Source organism: Daucus carota, chromosome 5 (genome assembly GCF_001625215.2).
Source record: "Daucus carota subsp. sativus chromosome 5, DH1 v3.0, whole genome shotgun sequence".
NCBI classification, from domain to species: domain Eukaryota; kingdom Viridiplantae; phylum Streptophyta; class Magnoliopsida; order Apiales; family Apiaceae; genus Daucus; species Daucus carota.
In genome coordinates, this window is record NC_030385.2 from 43,644,779 (window position 1) to 43,662,564 (window position 17,786).

General features: G+C 34.7%; 3 protein-coding genes and 1 long non-coding RNA gene across 6 annotated transcripts; all 4 read right to left on the reverse strand.

Moving 5' to 3' along the window:
• Window positions 1–536: 536 nt before the first annotated feature.
• On the reverse strand, window positions 537–6,438 carry LOC108223407 (KH domain-containing protein HEN4). 2 transcript variants are annotated; one of them, XM_017397659.2, is made up of 9 exons: window positions 6,310–6,438; window positions 4,930–5,672; window positions 3,691–4,098; window positions 3,333–3,587; window positions 2,788–3,138; window positions 2,460–2,542; window positions 2,232–2,343; window positions 935–1,092; window positions 537–787 (listed from the first exon to the last, which is right to left on the reverse strand). In XM_017397659.2, exons 2-8 carry the CDS (start codon window positions 5,650–5,652, stop codon window positions 949–951), a joined length of 2,076 nt encoding a protein of 691 aa, XP_017253148.1. In that variant the 5' UTR covers window positions 5,653–5,672; window positions 6,310–6,438; the 3' UTR covers window positions 537–787; window positions 935–948. The 2 variants fall into 2 exon arrangements, with proteins under 2 accessions (XP_017253148.1, XP_017253147.1); XM_017397658.2 differs by having other exon boundaries at window positions 537–858.
• Window positions 6,439–7,404: 966 nt separating this feature from the next.
• On the reverse strand, window positions 7,405–8,713 carry LOC108222556 (LOB domain-containing protein 24). Its single transcript, XM_017396461.2, has 3 exons — window positions 8,574–8,713; window positions 8,313–8,443; window positions 7,405–7,831 (listed from the first exon to the last, which is right to left on the reverse strand). The coding sequence occupies exons 1-3, from the start codon at window positions 8,692–8,694 to the stop codon at window positions 7,592–7,594; spliced, it is 492 nt and encodes a 163-aa protein (XP_017251950.2). The 5' UTR covers window positions 8,695–8,713; the 3' UTR covers window positions 7,405–7,591.
• Window positions 8,714–10,257: 1,544 nt separating this feature from the next.
• Window positions 10,258–12,091, reverse strand: LOC108220880 (uncharacterized). The gene is made up of 2 exons (XR_010292190.1): window positions 11,941–12,091; window positions 10,258–11,135 (listed from the first exon to the last, which is right to left on the reverse strand). It is a non-coding gene; the product is annotated as an uncharacterized LOC108220880 (long non-coding RNA).
• Window positions 12,092–12,624: 533 nt separating this feature from the next.
• Window positions 12,625–17,786, reverse strand: LOC108220165 (putative lipase YDL109C). Of its 2 annotated transcripts, none has more exons than XM_017393854.2 (10): window positions 17,356–17,786; window positions 16,380–16,447; window positions 15,810–15,880; window positions 15,389–15,652; window positions 14,367–14,527; window positions 14,220–14,275; window positions 13,826–13,878; window positions 13,633–13,750; window positions 13,107–13,204; window positions 12,625–12,925 (listed from the first exon to the last, which is right to left on the reverse strand). In XM_017393854.2, exons 1-10 carry the CDS (start codon window positions 17,610–17,612, stop codon window positions 12,854–12,856), a joined length of 1,218 nt encoding a protein of 405 aa, XP_017249343.2. In that variant the 5' UTR covers window positions 17,613–17,786; the 3' UTR covers window positions 12,625–12,853. The 2 variants fall into 2 exon arrangements, 1 of the variants encoding a protein (XP_017249343.2); XR_010292189.1 differs by having other exon boundaries at window positions 12,874–12,925; window positions 13,107–13,209; window positions 17,356–17,759.

The following is a 17,786-nucleotide window of genomic DNA, read 5'->3' on the forward strand; positions in this document are numbered from 1 at the left end:
CTAGACATTGTATGTGATTTTAATTTCGTGCGAATTCTTAATAAAATGTCGCATAGTTGATAGGATTTAAGCACAATGCTTCAAAATCTCATTGATTTTGATAAGATTTCAAAAAACTTAAAATACACCGAAGAAGACCACAAAATCTATTATTTTATGAAATTCAAAAACATCTATCAGCATTTGAATACCATCAAAGTTTAATAGATTTTAAATAATCCCAATTAAATACCATCGGATTTTAAAGCATAATTTAAAATCCCAATCGAATACCACCAGATTTTGTAGCATACTTATACTTTAAAATCCTGATTAAATACCTCAAGATTTTAATGGATTTCAAACAATCCCAATCGAATACCTTCGGATTTCATGAATGCAAAAAAATGCTTTAAAATCCCAATCCAATACACCCCTCTTAGTGTGCAAGTTTTTCAGCTAGAAACAAGCTCAAAATAAAACAGACCATACTTTTCTTTTCTTTTTACGATGGACAAAATCCATATAATCAGAAAAGGATTCCAAACAAAGCCACAAAAGTCTAATCAAAATTCTCGTTGATGTAAAATTCAATATTCCTGTAGATTATGTTAGTCAGTTGAGGGCGAAAACAATCTAGTTCTAATACAATCATTTCATTTCCCTCCATGGTCACAACTTGATCCCTCACCAATGGCCATTCCAGTAAAGGAAGCACTAATTGTACATCTACAGATCGGCAATCCCAGTGAATCACCTTAAAAGCTTTGCACTATGGTCGCCATAATCTTTTGCTCACAGAAAGTCGCTAACATCAAAACACAAGGTCACTACAATTTTGCGCTGAAAGAAAGATGCTAACAGCAAAATGCAAGTCGTCTGCAATATATATAATATATCATTAACAAAGATATGGAAATTGTGTGTTAAAGTAACAAGAACCCCGGATCCCTACCTCAATTCAAAATTTCATGCATTGTTTGACTCGCTAATAACGAATGCTTGAATAAGACTTTGTGCAGCATGGGTCTGTTCGGGAGTACCGGATATAATTATTGCAGTTTCTGATGCTCCAGGTTTTGGATCATTGATTGTGATTTTGGCATCGGATATCTGAAACAATATCAGGTTCATCAAAATCATAGTTCTCTTATTTTCAAAATTATGGCAACACACCAAATAGTCACTAATTAATGATGTTTATTTGTGTCTAGCATTCATGCATGGCATTCATGAGTCTGTTTGGTCCTTGTTATGACGAAGTGTATACTGCATGTAGTTCATAAACAAATGTAACTGCATACTAGTGAAAGATTTTTTCATGGCATGTCAATAAGATGGATACCACATTACATATATATATTCGAGGGGCTTCAAGAAAGAGACATCATTCTCCAAGCCCCCAAATTCCATTGGAAGGAGAGTTCAATATATACTACTATTCAGGCAGGTTTTTTTTTTCTGCAAGTACCTCCCAAAACTCCATTTTTAAGTACTATCCTAATACAAAGGCCAACTGCTGAGAAGCACTCAACCTATTGTACATTATAGATGACGACTACAGGTAGTCAGGTACAGAGTACAGACTACTTATCATTTGAACCTACCAGCAAAAAGCCAAGCCAGAACTGTAAGTAAATAAGCCAGAAACGGATCAATAAAAAACACCTAGACACCCCTCACCCTTCTTAACAAGAGGTTGAGGGTATCACTCTCCGTAGAGACAAACGTGTCCGTGAGTAGTGAGTACTGTATTAATTTTCTCGTAACATAATTAATATATACTGTATATATTAATGTGTAATAAATTATATGAGTAAACAGTACCTGAAATATTTGATTTCTCATTATCAATGTAAATACAATCTGACCGTCCAGAAACTAAAAGCTACAAAATTTCACCACACAACACATTTCTAAAAATAGTTTACCATGAGGATAAAACCTATCATAATAATAATTAGGACGCTAGTATGATAATGACTAATGAGCTATAGATTGTCTGGCCAAAGCAATATATGTATGTGCGTGTGTGAGATGTCCTCTATGACTATGCCATATAAGATTATGCTGAAGAAAGAAACAACTACCGCAACCATATCATAGAGTTGATCCGGAAAAATATGATGTAGATCTGTTTTTTTTTAAGTTGTATTTGGGAATAATATATTTTTGCTCATGAAAAAAAGTTGTGCAAATTTTTTTCCAGAAAAAGTGTAAAAATTATGAAAATTTCTGGCCATGAGATGTACCTCTCGGATCTGCTTCAAACATCCACCATCCTCACCATATATTGCAGGAACAGCTGAACGAGGAACAACTACTTCTACAGTAGTGTTAGTGATGATAGCTTGATGGCTTCCTCTGCATAAAGAAAATGGCATTTAATTTATAAAACAGGAAAAATGATAATACAAATTATCATACAAAGTAAGCATTTATAATCAACAGATATCCATAATTTAACTAAAGAAAACTACCCTCCAAATCCACCCATCCTTCTCTGCGGGCCTCCTGGATAGTCAGGCAATCCTAAAGGTCCTCCAGCACCTTCGTTTGGTCCCTAAAAGCCAATATGGTGAGTTAATAAACAGTAAATTCGAAAATCACGACACAGGAAGGGATAATATAGGGTTAACATGAATACGTATCACAAATACAAGGGAAAGCCCAAGTACATGCTCATAGATATTTCAAAGGGTTAACATGAATACATATCACAATTACAAGAGGAAAGCCCAAGTACATGCTTATAGATATTTCAAATAAATAACAAAAAAGATTACAAAAGAAGTTAAAAAATAATACTTGAGGTCTCCATGGGGCTGCAGGTGGCAATCTTTCAGAAAGATGAGGGGGAAAGCCTGGTCTGTGGATATTGTGCATAAAAGGAGATCGATCATCATGCGGATGAAAACCACCATGCATAGGAGGCATACCAGCATTAAATTTATGAAATGATGGTCCTAGACCGGAATACATTCCAGGAGGTGAAAGTTCCCTTCTCCCCATGTATGAAGGAAATGGAGGTCCTTGATCAGGAAATGCATGATTTGAAGGATGGTTCATGGAAGGAAATGCATCACGGAAGAAGTGTTCACGCAGTCGATTAGTTATTTGCAGTAGGGCTTCCTGAACTTGGTCAAATTCTCCATTTATCTGTCTCGTACAAGGCATAGTCAATGCTTAAATAAGTTCAGAGGTGCCAGTCTTGTATGTAAATTATAACAGCCTATACTTGTGCTACATAATACTATACACATGGCAGTCAATAGAGTACATGAAACGCCAAACCATTTAGATTATTAAAGTAGTAGTTCTATTAATAGATTATAGACTAAATGCAACAAAACCTGAACAACTTCTTCATTTTCAGAGGCACACTTTGGTAACTGATCCTTCCCCAATATACGTATATAAGCCCCAGTAAACTTCCTCATTTCAGATATAACAGCACCTCCCTTCCCAAGGAGACATCCAATTTGATTGGAGGCTATAAGAATTTTTGCTATCACAGTCTTTTCCTTGCTCTCAGGTGCAGCCCTAACAATCCTGGTCTGGACACGAAGAACTGCATCTTGTGGAGCAGATATCCTATCATCTGGATGCTGCATTGTGTTTGCCTTTCAAGTTAAGATATGTTGATTGACCAATATCATTAATTATAATGGGACGCAGAAGAGACGAAAGAAAATATATACAAAACTATACCGATGGACCCGATATGATGATGATGCGATCCTCTGAACCAGACACACCATCAAGAACCTTTATTTCACAGCCACTCTCGTGCTGTAGTGCCTTAACTATAGATCCTCCCTTCCCAATCACACCTCCAGCCTTTTCATCAGGACATAGTAATCGGAATGTTAGGATATCTTGGGAAGGATTATTGCGACCAAGAATACCACTTTCACTATCACGAGAGCCAACATAAGGTGGTCCTTGAGAACTGAAAGGATAATTTGGCTCTTGCCTTGAAAATGGATGACCAGACGATTGAGAAGAAGGCCCGCTAGTGTTGAGGGAGAGCAGTTCATCATCCTGAGGAGGATGCTCCAAAATTTGTTGAGAAACACATAAAAGCGCCTTCCTTATCGCATCCAGGCTCCCAGATATCTTCAATGAGATCACGAAAGACAATGAAAGTGAATTACGATTAATAGTAATAGGAGTTGAAAAAAATATATAAGCCTACTTCAATCAGCTATACTAATGGATGTCACAGGTTGCTTAAGAATTCCCGATTCTAATTAAGGCTAAGGGGCATCTCAATCAACAAAGTCCGCTGGGACCTGACAAAGGACGACAGATTATGAAAGAGTAAATTAGAAGATAACAGAGCCTTTCAAACTAAATGCTCCACGAACACTTTGACTAAAGAAAACAAAATGTTCATTCAAAGTACCTTTCTTCTTTATTGGAATTTACATACCAAATAAGACCACAATAAAAGATTACAAAATGCTTACTGCACCTAAAATCAAAAAACAACTTTTCCGTTTTTAAACATAAAAAAAAATATTTATCTGCAATACGTTATTTACCAAACCAATTCATTTGAACAACAATTGATTAATAATTTAGGACCTAGCCATATTATGCAATATGGACTAGAGCTAAGTTAATTAATGTATTCACATGTGACATGTTTGCACCAAATACAATGATTATGATCTCTTTAGTTTATATCATGAGAAAGAAATGATTTAAGAAAGGATGAGCACGTTTTATGAGAGAACTCGAGAAATAATATGTAAACCTATATCGTGAAGGTTGTGACTAATTTAATTATGGTAATTAAATGTAGGAGTATTGATTCTGAAAAATAAAATTGTATTCCGAGTTTGAAATTAAAAAAGTTTCTTAATCAGCATGTAAAAGGCAGAAAATGACATCTAAGTTTGTAGAGGAACAGACCAGGGAATGAAACAAAAACAATTGTCAAACCTGAACCAGTTCATCGGAAGGAGAGGCACAAATAGGTAGTTCATCACTGGGAAGTATCCTAATTTGTGCCCCACTTTCAGATTCCATTTGTTTGATAACACTCCCTTCGTTTCCCGAAATGCCTCCCGCCTGACTAGAAAGAACAAGTAACCTCAAAGAAAATGCGGAAGCCTTATCATTCTCTTCATTTTCACCAACTGTTTCGGGTTCTCCTTCAGCAATTCTTTCGAAAACAAGTAGCAGAGCCTTCTGAGCAGCAGATGGTCCCTTCTCACATTGTGAATCTTTGGCGGCACCAGATTCTTTATCTATGGTATCAACAGATTCCTTATCTTCACCTTCCTTCTCTTCTTTCTCTTGTTCATCTAGATTATCAACTTTATCAGTATCATTTTTTTCTTCCTCCCCCTTATTCTGTTCAGCATCAACTCCATTTTCCTTGTCAGACTCAATAATGACAATGATTCTTTCATCACACCCGGGGACAGTTTCTTCAACTCTGACCTTTGCCCCAGTTTCTTGACGGATTTGTGAGATGATTCCGCCACCTTTCCCAATCACACTGCCACCTTTAGAAGCAGGACAGAGTACACGAAAGAAGGAGGTTCCAGGAGGGATCCTCAAATTTTGTGAATTAAATGCTGAAGTCTTCTGCCACTTTCCCCTAATATTTGACTCATTCCGGTCATTCTGTCTCTTTGCTGGAGTCAGTTGACCCGACATGTTTACGGACCGAGATAGACCTGTAAAAGCGCTACTTAATATTCGGAAATAAATTCGTGAAAACAATCAGTTGCATGGTGTCGAGACAAAATGATTACACATTAATTCACAATAAAGTTAGCTTATGTTGTCACTAATCTACAACTTATACCATTTAATAAATGCTACCACAATCAAAATCCATCAGCGTCTTTTAAAAACAGAATACAAACAAACCAAAAGAATGATTTCTTCACACTCCCACACTACAAAGTCTACTTCAAACAATAAACTTATAATCATCCATTCCTCTCCACAACAAAACCTCACAAGATAAAAATTCGATTGTTATCCAACAAAATCAAAAATAGCATAATTCCAGGATAAACAAACAAACACTATTACCCTCAATCTCGAAAAACCCTAGCTTTCTTTTCCCTTATCATATCAAAATTTCCCTAAAAACCCAGCTCAGTTCAAGCAATACAAATACAAACACATTCACACACAAAAACACACACACAGAGTGTAATCCAATTGGGTTCTTTTCTACAACAAGTTCCAATTTTTACAAAGCAAGAAACACATAAAATTGCAGAGAATTACATACAAACACATACATAGTGAGAGAGATATAGATACATGAAGATTAGAGAGTGATTAAGAGCAATTAGTTACCTCCAAAAGGGTGAATCTTGGGTGGGTTTTGATAGAAAAGAAGGCTCTCTAACCCCTCTTCTGTTCTCTTGAATCTTGGCTATAAAACCCTTGTTTGTGTTGCTGCTTTGTTTTGTCACGACCCTCCTTGTATCTTTTTTATTTTCTCGCCTCTATATTTATAATATTTTTATTATTATATATATAATATATAATTAATTTTAAATTATAATATGTGTATATATATACACATATTTTTTAATAAATATATTATTGTATATTTAAATTTTTCATTCTCACATATTTTTGAAATTTTCCTTTTTATACAAAAGGTAAATTTTAATAAAGAGAAATTAATTAAAGATAATACTTTTGTTATACAATTACTTAAATTGTGTTTTGAAAACTTAATTGACATTGAAATTCTTTTTATCAAAATAGCATCTAATTTCTAAATATATTGATTTCAATATTTATTAAAAAGATAAAAGATAATATAAATATTTAAGTTTAAACTTACTCTAAAATACTAATTTTGTAAAGAAATGAAAACAAAAAAGAAAATGTGAAGAAAATTCAAATAATTGTGCCCATGATATAATAAATAGAATCCGGTTTCCATTCTTTCCCTTCTCATTCAGGGAAAAAAAAGTATAATATTTACAATATTTTTTTTACAAAGAAACCAATTATTATATGCTCAAATTAACTTAAAACTATTTAATATTAACAATTTTATTAGTCATTAATTTTTTATTTGACTTTAAATTAAAAATTGAACCTGGAAAAATACAATATGAATATTATTAAATATTATCATTACATATATAATATTTGGTTATAACGGTATAGAATGGAGGTGCCTTCAAAAAAAAAAAAAAAAGGGTATAGAATGGAGGTGATTGTATTTAAATATCAATGGATATTAACAGCAAATGCAAGAGAAGGCCTGGAATGAAATTAAAAACAGAGAACATGTTTGGTGCTGGGTAAATTGTCAGTCTTGGCTAGCTTCACTGCATATGGTTTTGTTTCAAAGGCTCCTAGCAAGTTAGTACATTACAATTTCCGCCCACACAGGACAACCATAGTTGATTTGATTCGGCATTCAACATGTTTGCAAATGAAATTGCAAGTACCATGATTTCGAAAGTATTAATATGAAAATTTGATCACTCTGATGAAATGCAGAATTATTTTTTTTTAACTACACTATCACCAAAAATACCAAATTGCTGTAATAAATAGAATAAGACCATGGTGCATTGGAAGGGACTGGTAATGCTGCCATGGTGTGATGCCGCTACTGCTGCTGCACCGGACTATGACCAGATTGAGATGCTTCACCATCTTCCGGATTTTTTGTTTGATGGTGGACACCGATATGGGCTTGAATTTTGGCTAATTCAGTCTCAGCATCGTGTATTTCTTCATTCAAATTTGTTATGATTCCAACACATCCATAAACAGGGTCTGCTTCCCTGGAGTGTGCCTCAAAGTATAGCGAATTTGCAGCATCTGCTCGTAGTTGAACTGGAAGTTGCTGAGACATGAATTTAAGCAGCCAGTCAATCAGCACCTCAAATACACTTATTTACCTTATTGTGCTAACCGGGTACACTCACACACACCTACGTTGTCTCTGACAAGTCTTGAACCATTAAATTCAAGGCAAGAGAATTATCATTTCATATTTAATATGTTGTACTTAATTTTTAGATTATACCAAAACAACCCGAATTAACCAGATACAAATTTGCAACATTAGCCAAGACCTTTAAAATAAATTTGAACAATAAGCTGATCATCTTGGATTAGGACCATAACACAGTATTGTAACAATGTCAATCTGAAATGAAATATAGGGGAGAGAGGGGGGGGAGAGACAGGGAGAGTGGGAGAGAGAGAGAGAGGGATGGAGGGAGAGTGGGAGGGAGGGAGAGAGAGAGAGAGGGAGGGAGGGAGGGGGAGAGAGAGAGAGGGAGGGACGGAGAGAGACGGAGAGATAGGGGGGAGAGAGAGACCTTAAGCATTTTGCCAATGTTACTGGCTCCATAGATTCTGTGCACACACGAAAATCTCTGAGGATCATCAGAAGGGAAATAAGGCGAAAAGATGCAATCTGATGGACATTTCCTCCGCAGATACTTGCAAGCTGCACAACGAGAACGAGTTGAAGTCATGAAGAATATATATCAGTTGAATCTTTTCAAAGATTTTCTCAAATCTTATTGTTATGTATTATGTATAAGATTATATGTATCTTTGATGTTGCTGAATATCACATTTGAAAGCAACGGCTAGTTTTGAATGGCAAATTTGACAGTAGAAATTCCATATTTGGAGTGATGAGAGAGTTGGCAAGAGAAGGCTGATTTCCAGGTTTCCATCTTTAACTCTTTCCATGGTAGGGGTATAGGGGACTCTCTATGTATGTACAATTTTTATCAGCACTTTACAAGCTCAGACTATAATTAATTAAATTTTATCATGATGGAAAAATCTTTTATTCTTCTTCGTTACCAGACACAATTATCGTGTCTTGTTACTCTTGTACGATAGCGAATTTTATGCAGGAACGGAGGGTTCAACATATATTTTAAGACCCATGTAAAGTATAATTTTATAAATTATTTTAAATATTTATTTCTGCATTGAAGTTTAATGGTTAAATTGTTATAAAAAAATAAAAAAAAATTGTGAACAATACTTTATACATGTTAATCCGTGAAAAAAAAATAGGCAGATGGAGTAAAATTTTAGGACTTGGCGCCGAGTAATCCAAACCTTAGTATTTATGATGGAGCGAAAAATATTAAAGGCGTGTATTTGATTGGGATTTTAAAACCTTTTTTTTTGTATTCATGAAATTCGAGTGTATTCGATTGGGATTGTTTGAAATCCATTAAAATCTTGAGATATTCAATTGGGATTTTAAATTATGCTGCAAAATCTAGTGATATTCTATTGAGATTTTAAATTATGCTTTAAAATCCGATGGCATTCAATTGGGATTGTTTAAAATCTATTAAAATCTGATGGTATTCAAATGCGGACGGATTTTTTTTCATTTCATTAAATGATGGATTTTGTGGCATTATTCAGTGTATTTTAAGTTTTTTGAAATCCCACCAAAATCAATGGGATTTTGAAGCAGTATACCTAAATTCTATCTAACTCTGCGACATTTTATCAAGAATCCGCACAAAATCAAAATCAAAATCTCATACAATCCATTAAAATCCATAAACTAAAAACAATTCATTAAATTCTCAATCGAATACATCCCGTTAGTATTGATATTTTCAGAATGCTCAGAAAAATATGGACATTTAAAATTTATTGTGTAATGATCTGGTTATTTTGGATCATAAACTTTCTTCATGATCTCGGTCAAAATTGGGCCGAATCATTTCTCACTCTTCTCACCATCAAAGAAACCATTGTTAGTGGACAGTCTCATCGCGTTGATGCGGTAGAGTCAATTACCAAACATACAGAATTGTTTACATCCAACTAAATATGATTGACTACCATTCTACCATATGCACAGTAAACAATCGACTCTGGACTGTCTCTTTACCCAATTGACGGTGTCGTTGATGTCTCTTGACATAACATGAATACTTTTGTTTCTTTTAGACATGTTATCGCGTAGACAAATAGTCGTGCCGATTTTCTTCCTGACATGAAATTTTATTTTAATCATAATGTCTCTTCACTTGAAATATCAATAAACGGTCTTGTTTTGACGGTGATCCACTCTTATGATCACATCGATTAGCCTTATATTTTCCATCAATAATTAAACACACTCACGCATTCTTGATACCCGTCTTTTCTCTTGGAGATCGGGTTCAAACGTCAACATTCTGTAAAGAACTGCTCGGGCAGGATTAACACGACTACGCTTATTTCATATGTCATTCCGCTCAAACATACCTCGCTAATGTTATACACAATAACACAAACAAGAAAACACAAGGCTCTGTATTTTCATTTCCCAAAACTATTCTACATTCTTAGTTTATTGCTGAACAACGCTATAGTTTCTATGTTCAGTTGGTCTTTCATTATGCATTCTTGTATATGTATCTTCATAGTTCAATGTACCTGACTCCTGCGTAGCAGGGCGGAGGAAAGTCCTGATGTACGCAGTCTTTTTAGATCCCGCTACCATCTTTAACATCAGATAATTGCTCAAAGAATACCAGGAGTCATATACTATAAGTAGTGTTGTTGGTATTGTTAATGGCATCATATTTGCCTATATAATGTCTCTTCTTTTGCTGCCTTCTCGGAGTTCATTTGAACTCTATTGTGGCGCATTGGTGCTGATTATCTGATTAAATCTACGTCTTCACCATCACTGTCAATTTCTACACTCCCTTTCCCTTCGGTATCATCTTCATCAATCAAATCCTCTAATTGCTCAGACTCTTCCTCATCGTCCTTCTCCTGATCTTGTCCATCTATCTCATCATTTACGACTCCTATATTATCTCCCTTGCTCTCCCTGAGCTTACCTTCTACCTCAGCATCTTCAGTGGCAGTTCCTTTAATATCTGTAACGATCTCCTGCAGTTGAGGATCTAAGCCCTTCCTCCCCAGTTTTAACATTCCGAAGTCAGTACTTAACTTGGCAGTCCCGAAGCTCTCCTCTGACGCTAACTTTCTCTGACATGTTTGCCTTACTTGGTACAGCAACCATATGCAAATGGCGAGCAATAAACATATCTGAAGAGCGTGTTTTACCTTGAACTCTTTCGACCTTTGATTCCTACTGGGCGATTGCTTCAGCATTATTGATTCAGGCAAACTGGCTAAACTAGACATTCAGTACATCTCTGAAAATGGTAAATACAATTATGTAGGAATTGGGTCAAAAACGCAGAATAAAGGTTACAAGGAGACAAAATAGTAGACTAAAGGAAGCACACAGCAGGAATGTTTTAAAAGTTAAAAACGCAAACTCCAGCATCCCCCACGAGATTAAGGAATGCCTTATTACCCCTGTTCCCGGCTCCCAAGAGTAGAAAGGTTGTTTCCGGTGAACTCCTAATCGAGATAATTTTTTGGGCATAGGACTGATCACCAGAATTAAGCATGTCTTTAAAATGAACTACTTCAACTCCTCAATTACCATATGTTGATCATATCATAAAGTGATTATCAGTGGAGGGGCACTTTGAATAGAAGGCTCGATAATCTTTGTAACAACTTTATGCCAAATAATATACCAGAATGATTTTAATACTACTACATATACATTAATCTACTACATAGATCTTTATGAATAATATACATTAATGTCATAATAATCCTTAATCTACTAAATATGATCTTTGTGTTATTTTAACATCTTCACATCAAAAAGCTTCATATTATAAGACAATTAGCCTGCTGAGTACGAATCATCACTCTCAAAAATCTAGTGCAATATTAATAAACATGTAACATAACCACAGAGAGAGGGGGGGGGGGAGAGAGAGAGAGAGAGAGAGAGGGAGGGGAGAGAGGGAGAGGAGGGGGGGGGAGAGAGAGAGAGAGAGAGAGAGAGAGAGAGAGAGAGAGAGAGAGAGAGAGATTAATCAAATCAAACAATGTCCATCAAAATAAAGTAGAAAGTGAGAGAGACAGAGAAACACCAACCAGAGGAGAAACTGCAAGCATGTAAGAAGAAGCCTGAGGCAGAGTATGTTCTTACAAATATATATACAGAACCAAAATCAAGAAACAAAAGGTACAGCAGAGCAGAAGTGAGTGAGAAAGGAAAAAGAAGAGGTGGGAAATGAGGTAGAGTGTTAAACATACAGGTAGTTAGATGATAAATACTCAAGAGAGCTGGACTAGTCCTTGTAACATTTTTATGTTGGACCTGTGTGTGTCGGTTAGTCCCCATCAACTTTCATCTTGACATATTTTCTCAACTCTTCAATTACTTGCCTTTACTGTGTTATATTTATCACTTTTACCAAATTATTTTTGACCCACCTAAATCTAGTTTTCTTTCTTTAGGATCCACCATTGTAAAGTGTGATTTGCGAATCCTTCTACTTTTTACTAACCAGCTAGAGCACTGGAGTTAATATTTAATTAAATAATAATTTAATAATTCGATATGCCTTTGGATAATCTGCTTTGTTTTTGGGAAAAAAACTGCTTCCAGCCTTTGGAGAAGTCATTATAATATAAGATTTCAATAATGAATCTTGTCAAAAATAATATTTGATATTAAACCTCGAGATATATAAATATCAAAAATATTTCCAAACAGTTATCTTACCTATCCAGAACTTTTTTACCAGCATTTGGGATATTGGATATGAACCAAAATTTTGAAAACTCTCAAACTTTTCATTTCAATATACCTCAAACCAAGTCAAAAAATGATGACCGAGAATGTCATATAGAAAATCATAAATATATACATAAAAAAACCCAAAATTACACTCAAACAATTTCAAGAGCTATCCACAATGTTGCACATTTTTACACTGTCCAGTTTCCATGCATCCTCCTCTTGTGGGGTATGAACATTGTGCTGGAGCTTAAACTTGCAAACTTACAGACAAAACTTGTCAACCATATGTTGTATTACATCAGCTCCATCGGAATGAATAGATGGAGTTTTTACCTGCAAAAAAAAGGCTGGTTACAGATAGTAATAGCATTTCATTCTTCTCGTTTTTGACATGAAAGATCAGTATGGTACAGTTGTGTACTAATAAATTGAGTAAAAAACTTAGACTAGCATTTCAGCTCCAATAAAAAAAAATTATAAAACGGATACTACGCAAGTCAAGGCATGTACTTGCCTGGATTGTACTGTGCGCAAAAAATCTTTGTTTACTTCCACTAAAGCTAACATCTACTCTTTCCCAGCTTACTCTGTTTAGTCCTTGTATCATTGCCTCTGAACTTGGTATAACACAGATAAACACCATTAATACGCAAGATATGTTACAGACTTGTAGGAAATAAAATCAAGATAACCAACTATCAAAAGCAATATGCCAATATCAAGTGAACTGGTACTCGAGCTTAATCAAGGTTTTCATCTAATAATACTGGAGGTACCATGTTGTTTGAAGTTGTAGAAATATATTCTACCAAGCTGGTAGTCTTGTCAGAAAAAACATTTGAGGGGAATCTTTTCAGAGATTTATTCAATTTACAAGTTGATTCCAATTGTTAATAGTGGCTAACAAATGGTTTCCGCCAATCAAAGCTGTCATATTAACAAAAGTGCAGGATAATTAACAATATAGGAGTTCTAATAACCAAATGTTATGAAATTACAACACTGGTCAAAGATTAGCGAACAATAAATGGGGTACTTACCTTCCAGTTCAATATCATCAGTGATGGCACCATTGACTTGTGGTTCTATATGACAGCCATCTAGCTTTGCAGTTTCTTCATTTACGATATGAGGATATCTGTTGTTTGCTGAGAGATGCTGATGGTAAAATTCAAGATAAGTGAGATACTTATGACTCTAAACAACATCTCCGCTAAATGTTAAATAACTTACTTTTGGGAGCTCATTTTGACGGCGTATGGACGCCGTTCTCCATCCGACAACATCTGTTTAAAGGTAAGGTCAACAGAAAATGTATATTAACAATCACGAGAGCATGATTGGTGTCATGTGTGGTTGATTCTATTTTTTAGATATGTCTGACTTCTGAGCATAAAAAAGAAGAAAACTCAATACATACAGCTTGCTTAAAGGAAGACAGATACTAGAAACAAAACAGAAGTCTTAAATCACATGCATGTTTTATGATATTTCTTCCTCGAGAACAAGTTTAACACATATATTGGAAATATATTATGGATACTAAAAACATTCTCTCATTTATATGCTTTGTGAAAAGGTTGTCAAACAAGTCAGAAGTAGTACAGGCTCAAGTATGAAAACATACAATCGTAAAATGCATTTGAGTAGGTAACACAACGCTTGAAGGACTGCAAAGCAGATCTGCAGCAATAAGCAAGGTTAAAATTAAGACCAGAATCACAATTAACGGTGGAAGCAGAAGGTCCCAGTTAACTTTGTCAGGGGAGCTCACATAAATTGAAGATCTTCACAATCTTGGGTCATCTGAAGCAAAAGAGGAGGTTTTCCATCATCTGTATCATTTAGAAATTGGTGTTTCCCAGTTCTTCCAAGTAGCCATGATATATATGATGCTAACTTCTCCAAGGACTGAATCCCACAAAATAAGGGAACCTGATTTTGCAATGAGTTTGTAAATACAACCACCAGGAGAAGCCGGTAAAAGCATCACAGAAAAATTTTATTTTATTTTTTTATTTTAAATCCTTGTACTCATTTTTGCTTGTGATAAAAAATAGATATACTCTATTAATATTTACAAATGGAGATAAGAATATATGAGAAACGTTTTACACTTTTAGCAGTATAAATCAAGTACCTTAGATGGGTGGATATTGATAAGATACTACCATCATTTCTGGCAGAGATCATAATAGTATTTCATACTAATGATAAGGCTAAGCTATGCCTTTCTCATACTTTCATCAATTCAGTATGAAAGCTTTTGAATTTGCCTCTTATATATATGTTTACAAAAACATTATTCCAAATGATGATTATGCCATAATGTTCAAGTTTTCATGATAAAAATTCTTCGTGCAACTTAAATCTATAGAAATTCTGTCACCAAAATAAATCATGTTTTTCATGTACACGTTATTTGAGTACATTTTGTAAGTGGCAATTTATTAGACATCATCAGAGGACCATTTACGCGTATATAATGGATCATTGCTAACAACTGTACTCTGATTCACTAAAATGGCAATTGATAAACTGTACTTATCCATCTTAATATATTGCCATCTAATAAGTTTTTTTAATTGGCAAACTGCCGACTTCTTAGTTCTTCCTTTAATTGAAATCGTGATTTTTTTGCTAAATAACTTAACTCGTATTATTTATAATGCTGGACTCGATATATAACATAATTCAGCGACATGTATGACATATTATTCATACAAGTTATAACTTTTAGATAATAATGAATCCAACCATTAAGAAAAAGTAACCATGAAGAGAATTAGTCAACACCTGTTTATGCCCTCTCAAACCAAGGTGTGGGGTTGCGGAGGTTATGAAGTTTACAGGCTCCAGTCCAGCAATTTTCCCTTCAGGTTTTTCCTCCCTAAATGGCTTTTCAGATCCATCTGATTCTCCATTAGCTTGATGTCTTGGCTTTCTAAAATCTTCTGAGTAGAGTTTTGCAATAGCATATCTAGCTATCAGACCACCGAGTGAGTGTCCTATAAAAGAAATCTTCTGAAGATCAGGATGACGTTTTACAACCGATATCACCTGAGAAAGTAGAATACTTAAATTATAGCCTGACACTGTATCATGGAACAGAAGCTTCAAAACTTCATTCAGATATTACTAATTAACATGATAAAAAATTTAGTATCACTTCTGAGGAAACAAATTACAATAGTGAAATACAAAAGTCAGTACACACCTCATCGGCTAATCTGCTCCCCATCACATCGATTCCATCAAACGTCAGAGTTGAATAATTACATTCACTGCCTGAACATAAATATCATGTAAATGTGAATTATTTCAAAACATTAGGGCTAACGTGGCAGAAACAGGGAAGCAGGAAACTAGAAGAAACTAATTATTTGTTTGAGGCAGTTATTAATATTCTCTTGAGTTTGTTACCATTATATCTTGTCAATATTAAGTTAAAGAGTAGTAAGAAGCACTTATATTGGACACACTAACTTCACAATATATCAATTGGTATTAATTTGAAGGAGGATTAATACTGCAAGGCTGCTGACAGCAAAACCTTTAGTCTATGTAGTTAACAGATTGTAAATCTAAAATACTCTATCAGAAAAGTGAAATTTTATCCTTAGTTCCCTTACAAAAGTAGCAGTCTATGCAACATATCCATATCTGTGTAGTACAAATGTAATAAAAGCATATTGTACTACTCTTGTTTCCCTAAAATCAATAGACACATTATTACAAGAACACCAATTAACAAATACATTGCAAGGTTAGTCAAAGGATAACTTACAGTGAACCATTACATCCTGGGGGTACCGACTCAAAAATTGCTTTGCAGCATATCTCCAGTCATGAGCACTGCACACATAAATCATACACCAACTTCCAACTCGTGAACTAGTAAAAATGTCCTAATGCACAATTTAAAACTCTGAATGTAATTAAGAGCGCATAGTCTTATTTAGACATTCTTTGGACTATAAGTTATAACAAGAGATATATAGTTCAAGCCTTGGTGAAGGCCTGGGTGTGCAAGTATATTGACATTAATATGCAGCATAACACAAAACAGCAAAAGAACTAAAGAAAAATGTCCCTGAGTATGTACTTGCGGGACTTGCCATTGAGTAGCATATAGTGGAATACTTGTAATTATTTGATCAAGTTCTGAAATTACAAAGATACCCTATGTGGTCACAATAAAAATCCTTTGTATCTCAGGTGAGTACAAACAGGAAATAATTAATAGATCTTATATAAAACCATCAAGCTCAAAGAACTACTATATCCAACAAAGTTAATCATGCAATCAAATGCACATGTTAAAAAGATTATACCTTTATCACAATCAATATGGAGTAATCAAGTAACAAACTCTAACTCAATTGTATCAGCCCATTTAGAATTTTATTCGTGCACATAACAATTTGGCAGAATAGCACATTTTCGAAATATGGCCTATCACATCACATAAAAATTATATTTCCACAATCATTTACTATTCAATATCAACAATAAATCTCCTGAAGTTTATACCATGTCTCCAATATCTTAAAACCACAATCAAAACATCCACTTTTCACAATCCCAACACAACAAAGTTTGCAAACTATAACTTGTAAAACATCCAATGAAAATAAAGTTTCTATCTTTTAAATCATAACTGAAAATCAACTAAAATCTGGATCAACCATCCTGCCAAATGCAAATAAAGTTTCATTCTTCAACTACAGACTAAAAATTGACAAAAATCTTGAAGAACTAACCTGCCAATGATTCCATTAACAGTAACAACAAGATGGGTTGGGCTAGAAAGCAAGGCAGAATCTTTAACTGCAGATTTGATATCAAAATTGCCATGAACATCTGATTCCTCAACAGTAGGGTGCCCAAGGTCTGATTTAAAACAACCAATTAAAGATGAAGGAGATGAAGATAAAGATTTAATCTTTTTGGGTTTTTTCTTCTTGTTTTCTTGGCCCATTACTTCAAATTGTTCTATGCTGTTCTTCTCAGAATCCATTGGAAAACCCAAAAATTATACATACAGGGGTTGTTTGTATATGTATGTACGAGTGGAAAATTGGGGCCTGCAGGCTGCAATTAAGTACTTGTTCAAGGGACAAGAAGACGGCGCATGATGAGTAGAGTTTGTACATGTAAATGAGTTGTTGCCACCGTGCCTACAGCTTTGTGT